At 35.0% G+C, this 19,441-nt stretch overlaps 1 protein-coding gene across 1 annotated transcript in view; it reads right to left on the bottom strand.

Annotated features, from left to right (window-relative positions):
- Nucleotides 1-19,441, bottom strand: part of PCDH17 (protocadherin 17) — a 90,152-nt gene that overhangs the window by 11,696 nt on the left and 59,015 nt on the right. Inside the window, exon 5 of the mRNA XM_059839115.1 lies at nt 909-983. Within this exon, the coding sequence (XP_059695098.1) occupies nt 909-983 (75 nt within the window). The remainder of the gene's footprint in view (nt 1-908; nt 984-19,441) is intronic.

Genomic DNA, 19,441 nt, shown 5'->3' with positions numbered 1-19,441 from the left:
ATGCCACATAATATCTAACAGAGGATGTAATTAACTCCGCTTTTCAGAACTTCAGTAATTCCTAAAATATGACCAGAAACCTCACAGAACTTACATTAAATGGTGGCTTACTCTTTTTTTTTTTTTTTTTTTTTTTTTAATTGAGAAAGGCAATTTCCTTTACTAAAGAACTGGAAAGGCTATAAGTAGATATTTATTACAGGAGACAAATAATGTGTGCTTTGGCATGTCCTAAACACCGGGTCTAAATGACATTTCTATTGAGAACAATCAGCTAAAGCACTACCTCTGTGGTTGGATTTCTGTTTAATTACAATTGATTTTGACATAAATGAGCAGAGATAAACAAATACTTCTATACTTCTCTTGCTGTTATTAAACAGAGCTGTCTCCTATCTGCGTATTTATATTGGCTTGTCTGTTTAAGGGCTCCTTTCAGTCAGGCAAAGCAATTATGTAGCTTAGATCAGCAAAATAACTGGCAGTAAAATGAGAGTGGACTGCCACATTTGTAAACCTCTTGGATCTCATGTTTTTCTCCTGATATTATAAATTTATGTTTCTGAGGTCTATAATCCTTACATAGTTTCTCACAGTTGGTGTTGGGTTTTTGTTTAGTTTGCTTTGTTTGCTTGTTTTCTAGATACAGGATAAAGACTATATATTTCATATTGTTATGACATAAAACACTTCAAAAGCATAAAAGCATGTTGGCCTATGGATTTAATTCTAGTTCACATTTGTCCCAGACAATAAATATTGGAGGAATATTTCAGGATTACAGGGAGCACAATGGAAAATTTAGAACATTTCTTACATAAGTATGCTTTAGTTAAATGCTTACAATTTAATGACAATCACATATTTTTATTAGAAACAATATAAGAGAAAGAAAATAGTTGTGTTACCTGAAAATTTTCCATCCTCACAGCGGGCTGGTCCACAGATCCCAACAATGGGTCTTTGGCCTCTGCCTTGCTGTTCTGGAGGCAAATCAGACCTGTGAGTCACAGACAGGGATAGGCTCTGCTTCCAAAATTCACAACAATGTCAAAACTTCTGCAGCAGAAAAACAGCTTCTGTGTGACCCAGACACAGCTCATGGCCCTTGAAACTTTTCACTAAGTTTCTCAATGGTACAAACACACAATTTTATAGTTGGTAGTGAACTAAAAAGTCTACCTAGTAAAAAATATGTCTCATTTGTTCCTAATAGAGGAGAAAGAAGAAAATGGACACCCAGTCTTGATTTTCACTGTTTGCCTACACGTTGACTGGCCTTAACTCTAATTTGCAGTGAAAAGACCATACAACAGTCATGAAACAGTCATTTTGGTCTCTTCCCCATCCCACATAAGAAAGACTTCCTAGCCCTGGGCTGCAGGTAGAAAATGTACAAAGGCTAGCTGTGCCAGCCCTTAGCTGAGAAGCTACTGGGAAACTTTAGCGACATGACACATTCATAGCTTTAAACTGTAAATCTTCGTTATAGAGCCCCAAATTGTTTCCTGAGAAAGATGGAAAACTAAACTGCAGTAATTAACAGAAGAAGACAGCCTCGTGGATCTTTTAGAAAGCATATTTTTAATATAGCACATTTTCAGTCTTGGTCAAGGCAATGCAAAAGATATTACAGTGGGATTGTTTTGGCACTGGCATCTACAAAAGCAATGGTTCTTAAATCTGAAATTTTACTGAGTTTGTGTTATCATTTGCACAATTTGCATGATATTCAGATTCTTTTTACTAACTTTATTGTGAGCTAGTCATAATTATAGTATCAATGATTTCCATATCTAATTTGCAGCACTTAGTAAATGCTGCATATTGTAGTGTGGCAATGCTTATAATCTAGTCATTAACCAAGACCATTGTGAGCCCGCCTATACAAATATTAACAGATTGTATAGTTAGAGACAAAAGGTAACAAGTGATTATGACAAACAAAAGCAATGAATGGGAAGAAAAGACAGCATTAATGGAAATATAATCATGCTGTTGACATTTCCTAAAAATACCAATATAAAAGCTCCATAATTTCAAGGAGCTATCTCCATCTGTCAGACCATCAAGCCACCAGCAATGAGCTGTATGTTACACCACTGAACTTTCCTTACCAGTTGCCAATTATCTCAGAGTACAAATCTTTAATTAGAAGGTACCAAGCTTTCGCTTTGCAAGCTTGCCTCAAATTTGGATATGACAACTTGTTTACAGATATTGACTGAGGAGGGTGCCACTGAGGAGAGAGACATGACAGGTTCCTGAAGAAATCTCTATGTTCTTTTGATGGCTCTGTTTACATCCTGACTGTAGGTAGATGCAGTTTAATGGAAGTCTGTCAGCCCCTGTGTAGGAGCCTGGTTTTGTCCGAAAAAAAATCAATTCAGTAACTCTCCTCAAATGCTACCTGTTTTCCTTTTCAAAGTCTCATAAAAATAATTACAAAAGCTGCATGGATGCTGAACCATTCAAAATCTGAATGGCCACTTTGGTGAAAGAGAGTATTTTTCCTCCCCATTCCTGCCAGTATGCCTGGATTTACATTCAAAATCTCTTTTAACAGCCATAATGAGACCATGTGGGTTTTATACCGACAGATGGAAAACCCTACTGGGTATCATACTCTGCTTCAAGGGTTGATGTCGTAAGCAGGTCATTTACTTTGGACTTCATGGAAGGTTTACAATGCTTCTTCCAGAATAGGAGGAAGAACATTTTTTATGATGCTGCTCTCAGAAAAAAAGTTTACATTGTCTAGACATCTTAAGGAGCTCTCCCTTGGACATAGAGATGCAGAAATATCTTCTTATAAAAGAAAGAAATTTTAAGAGTTTCATGTAGAGTCCTCCCCATGCTAAGTAATTTATTCATTATCATATGATTAGAGGGTCCCTTAGACTATTATTTAGAAGATTTCTGGTGTGTTGTTGCCACTTTCCAAAGAGATTTGCAGAATGGGATTACCCTTGTGTCACTTTATGATGAACGCAAATTCTCTTAGCAATTTAAGTTTCATAATGCTATCCTACTTAACTTTCTGCCTGGATAGTGCTCCAATTAGATCAATCAGAATGGATAATTAAGGATGTCTTTTTCAAATCTGACTCTCTAAATATAACCAGTTTGGCAAAGAGAATGATACATGTAAACAGATTCAGGACTGCATTTTCAGATTCTCCATAAACAGTGGATTAATTTCTGAAAGACACTTACCGAGGATATCTTAAGAATATTGATATCTTCCTTTTCCCAGATCCTTCATCAAGAACTCTAAGTTACAATTCACCTTCTTATATTTCAAGGATTGAGGAGATTATAGATATTAACACCACTAATACAGAAGAATCTCTCCTACTAGTTACTTTTCTGTGCAGCAGTTCAGCTGCTCAACTGAGACTCACCTTTTTACTTGTCATCTTTTCATTTGTTATAGCTTCAATTTCTGAACTGATGTCAGACTACTTTGATGCAACAAAAGGTAGCTTTAAGAAAAATTGTCAATTTGGGGAATTATTTCCAAAGATGTTGTCATTATGTGTTCTTTGTTTTCACTAATATCTTCACTTTTTAAGCCTGGTAACTATAGGAAGCTATTTTTCTGGTGTCTAGCAACTGCTAATCTGAGCCATGTTCTTACAAAAAGTGTATTCTAGTCTTGGAGATAGACTTAAAAGCTAATTACAGATATCACCACCAAGTAAGATGCAGTCAGGCTAATTTCTGTTAGCTGTGCCCTCAGCTAACTTATCTAAACACCCTACAAAGGAAGCAAGCAGTGAGGCATTAGATAAGTTAAACACTGTTCTGGTAAAGCAAGTCAAAGATGCAGCTGCTAAATTTAAAGCTATGGAAGGATTCAGAATAAGCCAGTTAACATTAATCTATTGACATTCTTTAAGAAAATCTTTACTCTGTAGAGATGATAAAGATACTACATCCCTAGAAACGGGGAAAACCTGCTATAAAATGCAGCAAAACCTATTATAGGTATGGGTCATTGATATTTTTCTCAGGGTATTTAAAGCAATCTTTTAATTTACTGGAACTCATCACTATAATATTTACTTCATTTAGGGTTTCATGTAGGCTTTACAACATTCTTTTAATGGGTCCCCCTCCTCCCAGGCTTAGTGTTTTATTGGAGAAAAAAAGGCAAGAGACCTGTACAGTTATTATTAGCTTGAATTCTGATTATCACAGATAATGGAAAGCAGGGAAATCTGAGCCCCAACATCTAGTGCATGGTTCTTCAAAAACAGCCTCTAGATTCACTAATAAAAATGTAACTTTGCTTTGTTTTTCTTTAAGAAGAATTTCTTTTATTCCCAAGGAGACAAAAATAAAGCACCATATCTGAAAGTAAGGCTCTGCCTGACCTTGAACAAATTCTGTAAGGAATTAAGGAAAGAAAAATTTTTCTTATGAGAAAAAGAATCAAACTTTTTTGTTGTTGCTTTGTTTCCACCTGTTACACAGGTGCCTGAGCTAAGGCGTGGTATGTATACATACTACTTCTCAGGTACCTAAGAAATAGTCTAGCAGAGCTCTAAACTTATTTGCAAGCTCTCAAGTGACTCTGCAGTTCCAGCTGAAGATGGATACAAGGCAGCTAATTTGCTACCACCAAGGGAAAATGTTATAACATAAAAACATTCCCTCCCTTAGCTTCAAAACTGTTGAGTGCCTAGGGAGCCTGACTATTTGTAGAGCTGATACTATGCATATGCTTCCTCTGTAACTGTTACATGCATACATCTGGCATCTGTCTCCGTGTTAAACAGACTTAATTGTGCCCACTATTGCTGTGTAGAAACCCTCTAACCTAGATGGGTAATGTGAAAGAAATAAATGAAAGGGTTGAGATGATTTTTATTTTTTGGCGCCATTGTTTTTGCATTATTGACAAGATTTCCAATGAACTATGTACTATGGCAATAATGAAAATATTTTAGCTGTGCTGTCTGTGTAACTTTGGGTGGAGATTGTGTTCTTGTCTTAGCATGACATTTGCACTTTGAACAGTCTTTTAAAACAACAGGGATATTTTAACTGGAACTGGGTTTTTTCCTATTTATTCTTCTTTTATTTTTTTCTTGTCTTGGTTGTTTATGACCCCTCTTTTATCCACATCAGACTTCAGAGCTTTTAAGCATTTTCTAGACATAGCTGAACTGATTCTGAAGATATGCCTTTTTTTTTTTTTTAGGTGTTATTGGGGTACTCTACATGCTATTACATTATTCAGATCACTGTTGCCAGCAGAGTCAAGACTCAGGCAAAGCACTTGATTTCAGATTTCAATATATTTTTAAAAGATCAAAGAGCATGGAAAATCTTGTTCTTTGGTTAGACAGACCATGCAGAACAGTAATACTCTAAAAGATGGAGGCAGCTGCATAGAACTAATACTAAATTGAAGGCCTTTTGAAGTTGCTTTAACCTTTGTGTCAATGTTCATCTCAAAATCCCCCAGCAAAGTAAAAAATGCTTTTAATTGAGAAAACACACAGAAATGAGTTTTTCTTGTAAAAGAAGAGAGGGAAATTTAAAAAAAAAAAAAAAGTTGCTGGTTTGGCATCTGAAATTGGTCATGATAGCAAAGATGAAATATCCTCAAGGTGCTACTTCTACTAAGATTTATTTCTTTGAGCAAGACTGTAAGGCATAGATTTTCCTAATGCAGCTGCACCTGCCCAAGTCTATTCAGGTCTCAGAGTAAAGCTATTCCTGCAGCTGAGGAGAAGAAGAAGATCTTGACTTCCTCAAGCATGTGCATTAAACCCTAGGGAATAGGAAGACAGGCCACAGGTTTTTCATCTCTCCTGTTAAAATTTTATTATCATTCAACAAGCAAACTAGAGAGTGCTTCCATTTAAACTCCTGTTTAAGTGAGAGTTCTTGTCAGTCAAGGGACTGAATAAAAGCCCACAGGATGTAGATTCAGATGCTGTATATTAGGTTCATCAGTGACACAGCAGCAGATATAAAACATAATAATTTCATTCAAGAAACAGAAAGTCACATAATCTAATTTTTGACAATTCAAATTAGGCTAAAAATCTTATCTTGTCATCTCTGGAGACAATGGAGAGGGATGGATTCAGAGAGTCATTTAGAATGCCAGAGAAATGCATTTAGAGCACTTCATAGGCAGCTCTATCTATCTTCACATGCATAGAGTTGATGTCCTGAAGTTTTCTTCGTCTCTGTATGGGATACATATCAACTGGTCTGCCTTTTCCTATAAGCTAAGCTTTTCATCACTCAGAAAATTGTCTGCTGTGAGTCTAAGAGCCCAATATTTCCTAAAGTAATGTAGGTGGGATTGAGGGGTGTAACTCAGCAACATGAGTCTCCTTTTCCACAATGTGCTCCTAATGAACATTGTCCTACCATTGGTAAGAAAATAGTCCCTTTGCAAACTAATAGCTAAGTGATTCCAAGCACACATAAATCTGGGAAATCCACAGAATATTTTTCAGATCAAGTTTCATGGTATTTTTCTACTGAGCTATTTTCAGGAAAAAGCAAACAAATTTCCTTCTTCCCTTGTTCTGAGATAGCATGCTTATAACAAGATACTACTTTTTTTTTTACAGAATTAAGACTTGTGACAAATTGCTACACTTTGAATGCCTGAAGGAATACATTGGGATCTGATGTTCTTCACTGAGGAAAATTGAAGCTGATCCAGATCCCTCTTGCAGTTGCAGCCCTGACTCTAAGTTCATATCACAAGCATAGCAGGGAGTGACTTTGATGTATAGATTCTTTCACAATTACAAAAGATACTTGACATGGTGTGAAGTGGCATTTTATTTTAATTCCAGAAATTTAGCAAGAGAAATCCAGATGAGATGATTGACTCTGTCTCCTAGCAAGCCAGCTTAGTGTTGCGAACTTAACCACATCATCCTGTCTCCTGAAGGAATATGGGGGCAGAGCCAAATCTTCTGTCCAGCCATACCTTGCTTTCTGCAGCCCAGGCTCTGCTGGCTCACACATCTAGCTGAATCCTAAACAGAGCAGTGTACTGGACGACTTGTAAATCTATTGATATAGAGCAGCATATTTGGAATTCCAACAAGTTGCAGATTCCATTCTCAGAAATCCAATCTCAAAATTTTTATTTTAAAAGCGGAATGGGACTGAGCTCTTTCATTTATTAAATCTGTTGCTTTCAAAGTCAGCCCAAGTATTCCCTCTTTAGATAAATTTTCAGTTAACTTTTGGCATGTACTTTTTTATCCAACAACGTTAATTTGGTATTTCTCAGAGAGCCGACTATGATGATAAACAACTGCCAACCACTTTGTTCAAAAAATACCAGTCAAAATACCACTGAAAAATTAATACCTCTACTTAGCAGTTATTTTTTTCTTTAAACATAATCAAGTGGAAAACCAGTGATGGTAATCCTGGAAGTCTATCTGCGTTATCAAACGATCTTGTAAAATTTTGCCACAGCTAGATTTAGGGACTGCAGCTTATTGGTCTTCTTGACATACAAATACATTCAATTCCAGCTTGATGTGACAAACTGTCTTCAACAAATTTATTTGCAGTTCATTGCACCTGCACTTCAAGAGGTTTTTCAGAGCCTTTACTCAACAGAGAAGTAAGGCTAATATTCACAAGATACACTGGGATAGAATCTGCCAGGGTAGATATTTTTAGGTTTAGACCATGTTTTTTTTGGTAGCTAAGGGCTATTAAAACGGAAATAATTATATTAAGAAAAAAGTAGAACTAGTATGGGAAAACAAAGAGCAACTCTTTTTTAGGCTAAACACTCTGAATAAAAAGAAAGTCTTATGTAAGTCTGATTTTCGAGACAAAAAACAAAAGAGAAGAAATAATAGATTAAATTTAAATGTTTATGTAAACCATCTTCCCTAAAGTTTCCTATGACTAATTCATTAGAAATTAATTTGTTTGAAATCTTTATTTGAAAAAATCATATCTAAAGTAATATATTTATTTTGCTTACTGTGAAAATCTGTTTTATAAAACAACTAGAAAATGTTGTTCTGGAATGTAATTACCTATTAGATTTCAAAGAGGTAATCGAAGAGGGGTAAAAATACAGGACAAATTATTTCACACAAAAAGGGGTTTGTATATTTCAGTCGCTTTTTATTTTCTGGTTTTGGAGAGGAAAATACAGCATTTTCTATAAGCTTTCAGTGTCCCAGTTAGCCCGCTCTAACTGTGATGACAACATGCATCTTTGATGACATGGATGAATACATCTAAAATTCAAGGCTTCCTCCTAGCAAAACTGTAATCCAGGACAGAAGGTCAATGACAGCCTGCCTTTTAAGGCCAATTCTTTGTGAGTAGTAAAGCAGCCTTTTTCTGTTAGGATTTTGCCCTTGGCTTTGCTATCTGATTTCTGCAGGGACATGCATCTATTTACCACACTAAATCCAGTTGTTCATCATCTTTTGCATGTAACATATTCTTTATTCATTTACTAGAAGCAGACAAACAGAACTGGCTCTTTTGTCAGCAGTCTCCAAAGACATAGTCAATGCAGACCTAGCTAATCCCCTCCTACTTATTGTTCAGCAATCAGTGTCTGCCAATAGGATTTGGGAATCCCAAAAGACAATGTTTAAAGGGAAGGGTTAAATTCAGCTTGTGTAATGCCATTCTCTGTTCATGGGATAATTCATCATATTCAAGGAATCTGTTCCATGGAGGGACCAAAGGCTGCCAATTAAAATAAATTAAACTGGATGGACAGCCATTTGAGTGAGTGATATTTCTGCCATGATCTGAAGCAACTTTATTAATGGTGAGAAGCTATGTTGGTAGAGACAGTTCTTTTAATCTGCTCCAAAGTCCCTCATATTCCTTGCAGAAAGTTGCGTTTGGGAGGTCTAGAGTTAAGCTCCCTGAGAAGCAAGGATATTAAGAGAAACCTGCTGGGGTACTTTATTTAACATTAAAGTGAATTTATCAGCTGCTCCCAACTTTTTGAGAGACTAATTGAATTACCAAAGGCTGCAATGGGAAATGTAAAGCCTTCTGAGAACAGATTTGTAATATAGATAAAATCCTTAACTCATGCCATGTGATTATCTTAAAACATAGAAACAGCCCGGCTGCTAAAACACACCTGAATTTTAGATTTCTTTTGCCTGTCTAAAGCCTCTCTCTGCCCACCAAAATTATGGGAAAAGTCGTGTTTAGAATAGGCAAAAAAGAAGAAATTATTTTAAAACATTATTCTGTGTCCCCTATCAAAGTCTTCAGGTATGCTAGGTGGTCACTAGGGTAAGGTCTGTTAAATTTGTTGCTCAGCTGTTTACAGCATGAATTTTAATCTTTCAGTTTTTAAAGGCTTTCAGAAAGAATATACAGTAGTCCTTATTTTCAGTGAGATGAAAATGACACATGACCACACATGACTAAAATCAAAGATGAATTCATCTTCTGTGTGAACTTGGACATACAATAGTGATGTAAAAGCTGTTATTAGCATAGACAATGATTTTGTCTGTGAAAATTCAACCTTGCTTAAAATTTTGCAAGATAATTATCTGAAAATTTATTTTTATTTTTATTTTTTAATTATGTCACTTCCAAATACATATTGGTGTGGAATTGTGGAACAGATCCTGGCAAAAGAGACTAATGCTTGGGAGTGTGGGAGTCTGAAAAACTTAAGGACCAAAGGGCATTTATTGTATCCCACTGACATTTTGCAAGAGATCACTTTCATATACATAAACAGTAATGTTCACAAGGATGTTGTTGGATTTATATCATAAAGTCAGAGCTTTTTCTACAATACCTAACTTATCACATGTTTCTCAAAAAATGTATAAGTACTTAAATACCCTACTAACAATTATAAAAATACCTATAAAAGGAGAAAAAAAGCCATGTTAAAATTGAAACAATGAGTAAAGCTTTCAATACTTTCATGGCAGAACAAAAGATATAAAAACTATTTAGCACCTGTTAGCCTCCTATGCTTCAATCAAGTACAGTTACAGCAACCTGAAGGAAATCACTGCATGAAGAGGTGAAAAGAGATGATTCTAAGAAGTGTGAATACAATTCTATATACACAATAAATTAATTTCAGAGTTCAAGGAATTTGTTAAAATGCTTTCTCTTAACAAGCAGTTTTAGAGACATTTGAGAAAAAAGCAGGCAAAGAATCACAAATAGAGGATAATTTAATAAAATGCTATAAGGCATCAGAAAGAACATATACTGTAATCTTATTCAATGATAAAAGTGCATCCTGTCCCATGAATACAACTGGTATAATTGCGAGTAATTAGTAATTGTACCAAGAACCAACAGCTTATCTTTTATGCACAAAGAAAAGCAGTCCCAACATATGCTGTGTTGTTTGCATTGTCCCTTTTATGGGGACCATTATTTATTTTTTATTTATCTCCCTTTTTATTTATCTCCCTTTTTTGGAAACCCTTTTAATTATCACTCTCTCTAGGAGACCTCTTAGAGAAGTGCAGAATCCATCATTCAGTAAAGTTGACCTGGGAGCAGATAAGGAAAATATCCCTATTTTTTTCTTCTAAACAAAAATATTCTGGTTTTATGAGAAGGGAAAGAGAGTTACAACAGCCCCCTGAATTGAATTCATATGTATTCTTTCAATTTAATGCAAATCAAATGCCTTTCCAGAGTTCCAAAAGACTCAGAAGTAAGTGTGTTTGTCTCTGATTTTTGGAGAGTCATTTCACTGACAATTACAGATTTCACAGAATATTCTGGGTTGAAAGGGACACACAAGGATCTTTGAATTCAACTCTTAAGTGAATGGCCTGACCATGGACCAAACCCAAAATCTTTGCATTATTAGCACCATGTTCTGACCAACTTCACAAATCTTAGTGGCCCACATCTTTAGACTTTCCATCTGTCACCAAAGAGAAATTAAAATTTTTCAAAATTTTGAATATTTTTTGCAAGATTGGGTGGGGCTTTGAGCAACCTGGTCTAGTGCAAGGTTTCTCTGTCCATGGCAGGGGGGGTTGAAAGTAGATGGATCTTCAAGGTCCCTTCCAGCACAAGGTATTCTATGATTCCCTGATTCTATGCTCTTTGTCCCACTAATATACCTATTTGTGAGAGTTCTGTCCACCTTGAGCTGCTCCAAGGGGCTGTTAGTGTCCCTGTACTTGGCTCTGTTCCTTAGACTGGTTTCTCTTGCACTGCCTACAAAGATAACGTGGTTACAATATCACACAGCGCCAGGAGCAGTGGAACTAATTAAAGCTTCTCTTCCGAAAATTTTTGTATTGACTAACATGTCTTGGACGACACAGTCTGCTTGAAGCTTTCTAAGTAACTGAGGCTTTTTTAATGACTCTTTTCAGTCAAGAGGCTTCAGCATCTAATAATCTGTGACATCAGTTTTTCACTGATATTGAACACTTTAATAGTTCATTACAGCTGTCTATATCCACAAAATTTGTGGAAACTTACTTTTGAGTCCTACGCCCTTGGATAGATACTGGCTCAGAAGTTATGGGTAATCAGGGAAATGTGCAAACATAGAATGTAATTTCATTGATTTATTACTAAAAACACCTGAAAAAATATCTAAAAAAAAAAAATCAGGTTATTCTTTCCATAACTGTTGTTGAAAGACTGATTTACCTACATAGGATTTTTTTTTCCCCCTGAATACCTGGAACAGACTTAGGAGATCATTAATGGTACCATAAACTATTTGTTAGCCAAGTTTTTCAAATATGGCTAAGCAAATCAATGTAAAATATGTTTGAATGACTGCTCATGGAGAAGCAGATTATCCTGATTATCCTGAAGAAACCCACTAATTTTCAGATTATCCTGAAGTAATTCAGCAAAATGTCCAGGTTGACTCTGAACTAACTCAGACACTTCCACTTGATGTGCAGTACTGCTCTGTGCTGTTTACAGGTACAAACATTTACACCTTGACAAGGAATGCCAGAGGGACATAGCACCAGATTGTGATCCTTGCATGCCTCCGAGAAAGGTGTCCATGAGTGAGATAGCATATGGAGTCCTGCTTAGGAGAATTGACATCATGTGCAGGCCAATGTAGATATTTACAGTTGATCTAAATCCCTAATTAGGCATATGAATATGGATCAAACTGGCACTCCAAATATCTAAATATAGATGTAGGTTACTATCTTTTGGCAGAAATACTTGAAAATACTTGGTTCCCTACCCTAGATACAGTCTTACATTCTTCTGTAACAAGACACTTTGCAAAGAATTTTGTCAGTGATTATGAGCAGAGCTGCAGAAGTGGCTTCCAATTGGTTTCTTTTTCTTTCTGTGTTAGGCAAAGTCCTATTTTGATTAATCACTCTTGCTACAAAAATGTGCTATTTTTTTAATAGCATTTTTCAAGAAAGCTGTCTTGAAATTTCTTGGAAGACATGCTCCAGCTTGTTGTGCCCATCTGTGTTACATCACGTAACAACACACTCACACATGATTAATGAAAACCATACCATCCTACACAAGTCAAGAAAGAACTAATTCAATTCACTTAAAAATTCCTATCTCCTCCATAAGAAAAAAAGGTCTACTAGTGCTACATTAAAAAATGAAGCAGATTAGCTTCTGTACTCACGCTTGGAGCAAAGGACAAGAAATAAGTTTAGAGAGATAACAGGACAAAACTTAACCACAAGAGGCCAACATATTTCTATCAGAGCAAAACATAAATGTTTGAGAGAAGAAAAAACCAAAACCTGAAGAAATGCTTCTTCTAAGAAGCAATTCCATCCTCCAGTGTGAACTATAATATAGACCTCCAGACAACAACAAATTTTACTTTTTGGATACACTTTTAATAAAGTACCATTCAAGATCAGTTCACCTAAGGAAGGAAAATTTACTAATATAAGCGTTCAGGCCAACAATCTTTAAACCTAGCAAGATTAAGCATTCCATTTTCAACATGAGTAGAAAAAAATTTTAAAATGGAGAATTTGTAATTGGTCAATATAATGAATTCAAAGCACAAGCAAAAATTTATAGGTATGTACATAATATATGATGGCAAGCATGAAGTAAAGGGAATGTGAGGTATATACCTGCTTTGTCTAAAGGCAACATCTTATTAAAACCAAAATAAAATCAAAAAGGAATCTCTGATCATAAAAATCCTATAGACTGCCTCATAAACCATTTTAAACTAAACTTTCAGTTTGTCTAAATTGTGCTGGTTAAATTCAGCTGTGTTAGGTATGGCTTTGTTTGATTGTTTTGGATTTTTTTTCCCCAACTGATATTAAACAAAACTAGAAAATAAAATGTTATTCCTCTAATAAGCTCTATACAAGATTGCATTTCAGCACATTTTAACTTTAAGACTGTTTAACCAACATTGGTTCTGTCATAAATACATAGTGAAATTACACGGGTGTAATCACTTCCATAACCTTTAGTAAAGAAGTAATTCTTCTGGGTGGGAAGAAAAAAAACTGTAGTGAATTTTAATGGATTTTCCACAAGTGGGCTCTGGCTGAGAGCCAGAACTGAAGTTGTTCCACACATCCAGAGTTTTAGTCAAAAGGAGGTGAGCTGAAATAAAAACAGCAGGAATTTTTATCCTATGCACGTCTAGAGGATCTCCTTTTAGGAATAAATTTGGATATCTGTGGTGATGAGCAGGAGAAATACCTTCTGAAAGTATGTTTGTTTTAATGAAATATAAACTCTTGTCAAATATGTAAAATAAATATGTTATTAATAACTAATTTTATTTATTTTTTATTAATCAGTCTTTTGTTTCTCATCTTGATCTTCTGTTTTTTCTGACCATGTTTCTCTTATTCTGTTCCTTCTGAAAAATGTGTAATGTTCTATCAATGCTATTTAGAGAGCTGGCATATGGTTTTCTGAAGTCACCACAATTTTATTTTTTCATTAAAAAAAAAAAAAACAAAACTAAAAATAAACCATGGAATTAATCTCCAAATATGAACAAAAACTTGAATGGTTACCACCTGTAGTTATTTTAGTTTGAATATTTTAATGAATTCTGGGGGTTTCCCTCACGAAGTACGGATCAAATAAACTCATAATTGTATACTGACTGCAGCTACATGACAACAAATGAGAGTCAGTCACATTCACTCACATAACCAAAAAAGCAGTAATACTGTTTCAAGCTTTATGGTTTTGGTCAGGTATAGAATTTCTCTCAGCATGAACAGGCAGGTTGTAAATGAAAAATTTTCCTATTCTCAGCTGAAATTTGTGTCTTTCAGTAAAGTAGGTAATAATAAGACAAAATATTTCATGCTTTAGCAAAAACTGCCTTTTCAATACATTTAGACTAGGTAGTAATGAGCTATATTGTTCATGGTTTAATCTGTTCTTAAAAAAACTGAGAAGTCATTCTTCTGCCCTGCTCTCAGGTATTAAGTCTGTACATCTTTTATGTTGACAGTTCAGCTTCAGGCTATAAAATAGAAGAACCTGTTCTACATCTACTATTTAAAACAAGAGCAGAAAAACTAAACCTCCATCAATCTGCTGTCTTTGTCTTATGGCTTATCTGTGGCAAAAAATGAATCATGAGAAAGATTTGTTCTGGTTCTACAGACAGATCCATCAACCTACCAGTACCCGTGAACCATGCATTCCTGAAGAGATTGGTGCTAATGGTGTCACTGGGATTTTAAAGCTAACATCAAACTAGTGTTATTCACTCGCAATCTGTAATAAGAATGTATCTAGAGAGAGCACATGCACACAGCACACCCAAAGTAATATGGGTTCACACGGTCTTTTTTATACATTTTTACTTCTTTCAAATAGCATGCTTCCTTTTGACCTCTATCAGGACCAAAATGAAGACACTGACATCATTTTGAACAGGTTTTTTTATGTCTAAATCTCCTAAATGAAAAAATTAATACAAATATTCAGTTTCTTCACCAAATTATTTGTAAGGTCTTCAAAAAAACTGTCTATCAAGCTCTGATATGTGATTTTTTAAGCTGCAACTTTTCAAGAAAACAAACCCTACACATCTTTATAATCTCACATGTAAACTTTGGATCTCAAGAGAAGATGGCTAACAGATGAAGTATTTGCTCACCTGAAAGAAGCAGATCAACAGACTGAAGCCTACTTGTGATGGCATGTAGGGTGAGAATAGCAAAGGAAAGCAAAGTTGGGAATGCTTGAAAATAAAATATTTTTAGTTAACAAGAAGAAAATTAAACTTTGGAGAAAGGATTCATTTCACATCTGAAACCCTTTTCCAAAATGGTCTCTGATTCATTCTTAATCCTGTGAATTGAAAACGTGTGGTAGCAGTTGCAATAAAGCACACAATCCTTTCAGTCAAGGGCCACTGAAGAGTGTATTCGGGAATAATTCTCACTCTCACAGGTAACTCAAACTCTCACAGATAATAATCAGGGTAAAATGGAACAGACAGTGTAGCAGTGATGCAAATGATTTAGCGTAGTGCCTACGTGTAGTTTCATCCCCCCTTTTTAGATAGCTCTATACAGAAATTTCTTTATGCAAACAGACCCTGTACCAGAAAATATCAACTAAGTGGAGAAAAAAAATTGAGACATTCTTAAAAAATTATAGATCTGTTGGCTTTAAAACATGAGACAAGTGTGAGAAACATAGAAAGCATTCAAGTATAGTTTGATGGCATTTATTCTGTAAAGATTGTGAAAAATATATCTTGTATGGATTATCTGAATACTTGCAAAAGATGAAAAATACAGCTAATTACATAAGCTATCAACAACTTCCCATGAAAAGAGCTTATAGGGTTTCTGACCCGATATGATATTCATTTAATCTAATTTATGAAACTGCTTGGGGAAACATTCAGCTGCTTTCTTGAAAGACTGACTTGGGGATTATTGGAGCTGTATAATTGTTCAGACTGATCAGACTTAAAAAGAAACATTTTGTTTTACATTAATCTTGCAGAAATGGGCAATGAATTTGAGAAATAGATTGCTGTCTAAAAGTCTTGCCAAAAAATGTCTAGCTGTGAACAGCCACAACTACTTTTTTCTAACAGTCTAATTTTCTTATTTTCAATCTTTATTCAACATCTGTTTTCTTCCCTCCTCTGTAACATAATTATGCAGAAATCCAGCATAAAACAGGTTGAGCAGTTAATAACAGGCAGCTTAAACATTTTTTTCCCCATTGATGCACTGCAGATGTTTCCTTCTACTTCTTTTTTTCCTTTGGCTTCTCATCTAATTTGTATACATTTCTATCCTGATCTTGAATATGCTCTCATAACATATGGAAGCACCTGAAAGTAAGTCTGGAAAATGCACGTGTTTATAAGGCTTTTATTGGATATGCAGCACATTGAGCTGGAAAGCAGAGTTTGTCCAAATAACATTGAAGGAATTTGACTGAGATCAGTAGTCTGGCACAACAAGAAAGACTTCCAGTCCTTTTAAAGATATTCTGTAAAAAGGCTTGATGTCTTTCAGTACATCTCTATACATACGTATTATTTTTCCAGGATAAATTCACTTTGCTTTTTTGTTGACATAAAGTTATCTCAAAAGTAGCCATAGTTCCATGATAATTATTCCTTATTTTACAAACACTTCATTTCAGTAATTAGAACTTGACACCTAGCTTGAAAGAGATGGCAAAATCTTATACTGTCAGATATTCAAAACTTCCACTGAAATATAAGGGTTCCTCCACACAGAGGAACAGATAAAAGATGCTGTTTTCCCCTTAATTTCCAAAGGATATTCATTTTAGGATAAAAAAAGGGTTCTAATTAATCTGGAATAAAAAAAATATGTTTAAACCTGTTGAGGTGAATTTTGGACAAAATACTAAAATTCAAGGAAATCTTCAGTTCACACAAAGAAAAACAAGAAGATGCAAATTACAAAAGACAGTACTATGCAGAATTAGAATGGATTTCATTTTATGTGGTACATGTAAACAAAACACAGTGATTGTAATTGAATGTACAACCAATTGTAATTAGAGGATCCTATATTCAGGTTCACACAAACACCGTAATTAGAATTATTCCTTCAATGTTGAATGAGTTTATATGAGATGAATCCTAGCAAGCCTGGTAAGGGAAAAAGTTTCCCCTATGGGTTTATTAGTGTGTAGCTGCTCCTGTTTGAAAACTGAGGACTGGACAACTTGGGGTTTTTATTCATACTGTCACTGATTTAGTTCTATATTCTTGGCATGGCAGAAAACTATTGAATATTTCCCATGTATTCTAGATGCTTGTGTAAAATGTTGATTTTAACATTTTTCAGCCTGTCTGCTGCATGAATTTTTTACATTTATTTGCACTCCATATTTAATGTATTATATACAATATGGATGAGATACTACCCTTTGTTACTGAGACACCACATAATCTGATGGCTGCTGCTGAAGGAAAAACATTATTTGCTTTCATTTTTCTCACAAGACAGGTTGAATAGTTAAAAATTAGCCCAGAGGACACATGTAAATTCCTAGTTTATCTATGAAACACTTATTCTTTAAGAGGTCAAAAACCCGCAGATTCTTAACTGTTGTTTTAAAGTAAAAGAGAAATTCTGCCATTGAATAATGGCATACCTGGTAAAGTAAGTTTGACAAAGACGAATAAAAGGATGTTTCTTAACTAAATATGAGTTTTAAAGAAATCTGAAACATTAGTATCTTTTTGAGGGGCAAAATTACATTTGGGAAAGTTACAGATTATGAAATTATTTAATTTTCCTTTGTTTCTCTGAATGATGGGTAGTTTGTCTCCAAGGCAGAAGTTTAAAAATAATTTTCAACTTAAAAAGAAACCCCATAGAACAAAAGACCAAACCCAGAAAAAAAAAAAAAAAAACCTCAACCAAAGACAAACTCCAATTTCAAATGTCCCTTTTCCTAAAGGTAGGAAAAAACATTTGATATTTTTTAACAGCTATCTAATGCTAGAAGCTGCTTTAATAATGAAAGATTACATGGATAGCTTTTGTAATGTGCCCAGTCAAGTTAGCCATAAATATGTGCATACAAAACAGGAAAATTCTTTTGTAATGCAAAATATTACTTTGTGAAAAAATATTATTTTCATGAAGGAGTTCTTCAGTGTACTTGAAAGGCCTATCTTGATAGTTGCACTTTTAAATTATCGAAGTTGCAGAAAACTCTTGTTGTTCCACATCGTCCTCACCTGCCCCCAGCAAAGGAATCAAAGCAGAAGAGGAAGACTGGAAGTAGAAGCATGTGGGAAGAAACTGAAAGACATCCTGCGTCCAGCAAATCCCAAAATTGCCCTGGAAATCTGCTTAAACTACCTGCCATGGAGCGTGTTGAAACTCACAGCGCCCTTATGCATGCCTAGAAAATTGGGATTCTTGGAATTAATCCATCCAGACTGCAATTTAATGAAGTTTATTAGATTAATAGGGGGGTGGGGAGGGAAGAAAAGTGAGAAAGAGAAAATAAAAACCACGTAGCAGCATTTTCTATACAAACACAAATCTTCTATATGGGATTGACAGGACTGTGCTATGGTTTATGGTAGAGTTTTTCTGCACACCACCATTGTACCTGAAGGAAGCCTACAAGAAAGATGGAGAGACAATTCACAAAAGTATGTAATGACACGACAAGGAGGAATTTCTTCAAACTGAAAGAGAGTAGCTGGAGATTAGATATTTGGAAGGAAATCTTCACTGTGAGGGTGGTGAGGCACTGGCACAGGTTACCTTGAGAAGTTGTGGATGTCCCGACCCTGGAAGTGCCCAATAACAGGTTGGATGGGGCTCTGATAAGCCTAGTTCAGTGGCAGTGTCCCTGTCCACAGCACGGGAGTTGGAAGTTTTATGATTTTTAGGAGCGATCCTAAACCATTTTATGATATTGTGAAAAGTATATTTTACACGGTTTAATTTGTCTGTTATTTTATTTCCCTTCTCTTTCAATACATGAAATTCAAGATTTTTACCTAGTATTCACCAACAGAGCTTTTGCAATTGCTGTAAAGTAATGTTTCTTGTACAACAGTAAAAATATAATTACTACATATACACAAGATCACTGCAAGGTTCTACCAAGACATGATATTTCTCAGACTAACGTCTTCCTGTCTTTGTGGAGGGAATTTTTCCTAACTTTAAAATACGTTTTTTTATAAAGCTGACAAGCCTTAGTTAAGGTTTGCTGATATCTAATTTAAATTCTTTTCAAATTTCAATATTTATGCTGTTTTATGTATTCTGATAATTGTCTTCCTCCTCATGAGACCTGATTTGTTTTCTTAACTCCAGATTTCACCCCTTCAGAGTTTTCTGACACTGTTGTCAAAGTTCTCAGGAAAAAAGTTTTATCTGGTATCTGCTTCTTGAATCTCTAGTCTTGTAAATATAACATTTTGCACAACACTGCTTTTGCAATTTTAAAATTATAAAATATG

This window comes from Haemorhous mexicanus, chromosome 2 (assembly GCF_027477595.1).
Source record: "Haemorhous mexicanus isolate bHaeMex1 chromosome 2, bHaeMex1.pri, whole genome shotgun sequence".
In the NCBI taxonomy this organism is placed as follows: domain Eukaryota; kingdom Metazoa; phylum Chordata; class Aves; order Passeriformes; family Fringillidae; genus Haemorhous; species Haemorhous mexicanus.
This window is presented reverse-complemented; position numbering and strand designations above follow the sequence as displayed.